The sequence below is a fragment of the Cyprinodon variegatus genome, unplaced genomic scaffold (genome assembly GCF_000732505.1).
Source record: "Cyprinodon variegatus isolate N-32 unplaced genomic scaffold, C_variegatus-1.0 Scaffold670, whole genome shotgun sequence".
Classification (NCBI taxonomy): Eukaryota; Metazoa; Chordata; class Actinopteri; order Cyprinodontiformes; family Cyprinodontidae; genus Cyprinodon; species Cyprinodon variegatus.
The window spans coordinates 398,369-399,522 of NW_015151123.1; the positions used below are offsets into that span (position 1 = coordinate 398,369).

Here is a 1,154-nt window from a genome sequence, read left to right on the forward strand (position 1 = left end):
AGTGATAAACTGCAGAGTAATGGTGTGATAAATTGCAGAGTAATAGTGATAAACTGCAGAGTAATAGTGATAAACTGCAGAGTAATAGTGATAAACTGCAGGGTAATGCTGTGATAAACTGTAGAATAATAGTGATAAACTGCAGAGTTATAGTGATAAACTGCAGAGTTATAGTGATAAACTGCAGAGTAAAGGTGTGATAAACTGCGGGGTAATAGTGATAAACTACAGAGTAATAGTGATAAACTGCAGGGTAATGGTGTGATAAATTGCAGAGTTATAGTGATAAACTGCAGAGTAATAGTGATAAACTGCAGAGTTATAGTGATAAACTGCAGGGTAAAGGTGTGATAAACTGCAGAGTTATAGTGATAAACTGCAGGGTAAAGGTGTGATAAACTGCGGAGTTATAGTGATAAACTTTTCTCTTTTGATGAAGCTGTTTTTATGCTTTTTAATTTGAATTGTAAAAGAACTTCACTCTTCTGTGTTGTCTGAAAAGCTCTAATAATAGAAACGGAGTTATTAAATAATATTTTCTGCAGAACAAAGGCTCTAAAGTTGCTCAGCGAGCGGATGGGGGAAGACCTGCTGACCTGAAGTAGGTGGCGATGCAGAGGATGACGATCAGCATGGGGTAGTAGATGTAGAAACCATTGGCAATGAAGGAGAGAACCTTCATGGATCCCATGATCTGAAACAAAACACATCAGACGTGTTAAAAGGACCTGAAACACGCAGCTCCTTCTCATCAGTTATGAGGATTAATGGTTTCTTACAGAGGTGTAAGCCGTTTGCAGCTTCTGCTGGTGGGAGATGGCCGAGTCCATGTGGATCAGACCCAGGAAGTTCAGGCAGAGAGGAGGAGTGAGCCGACAGAAGAGCCTGAAGATAAGAATGCAGACCTGTGTTTCAGACCATCTGAATGATGGAGAGCAGTGTCATGTGACCCGTTCTGTTCTACCAAAGCCTCAGCAGTCAAGAACCTCTTTGGTCCAACTAAACTAAATGAGTTTGGAGCCACAAAACCAGCAAGTTTCTTCAAAAACAAACAGCTTGTTTATAGTTTTAGTCTTATGCTACGTTCACACCGGACGCAGCAGGAGCAGCAAAATTAAGTCTGCTGCTTCCTTTTTGCTGCTTGTACCAGTTTA

General features: G+C 40.6%; 1 protein-coding gene across 2 annotated transcripts in view; it reads right to left on the reverse strand.

Moving 5' to 3' along the window:
* Positions 1–1,154, reverse strand: part of lmbrd2 (LMBR1 domain containing 2) — a 28,967-nt gene that overhangs the window by 7,989 nt on the left and 19,824 nt on the right. For both annotated transcript variants that reach the window (XM_015394061.1, XM_015394060.1), the window contains 2 exons: positions 780–885; positions 597–694 (listed from right to left, as the gene is read on the reverse strand). In XM_015394061.1, coding sequence (XP_015249547.1) covers positions 597–694; positions 780–885 — 204 coding nt within the window. The remainder of the gene's footprint in view (positions 1–596; positions 695–779; positions 886–1,154) is intronic.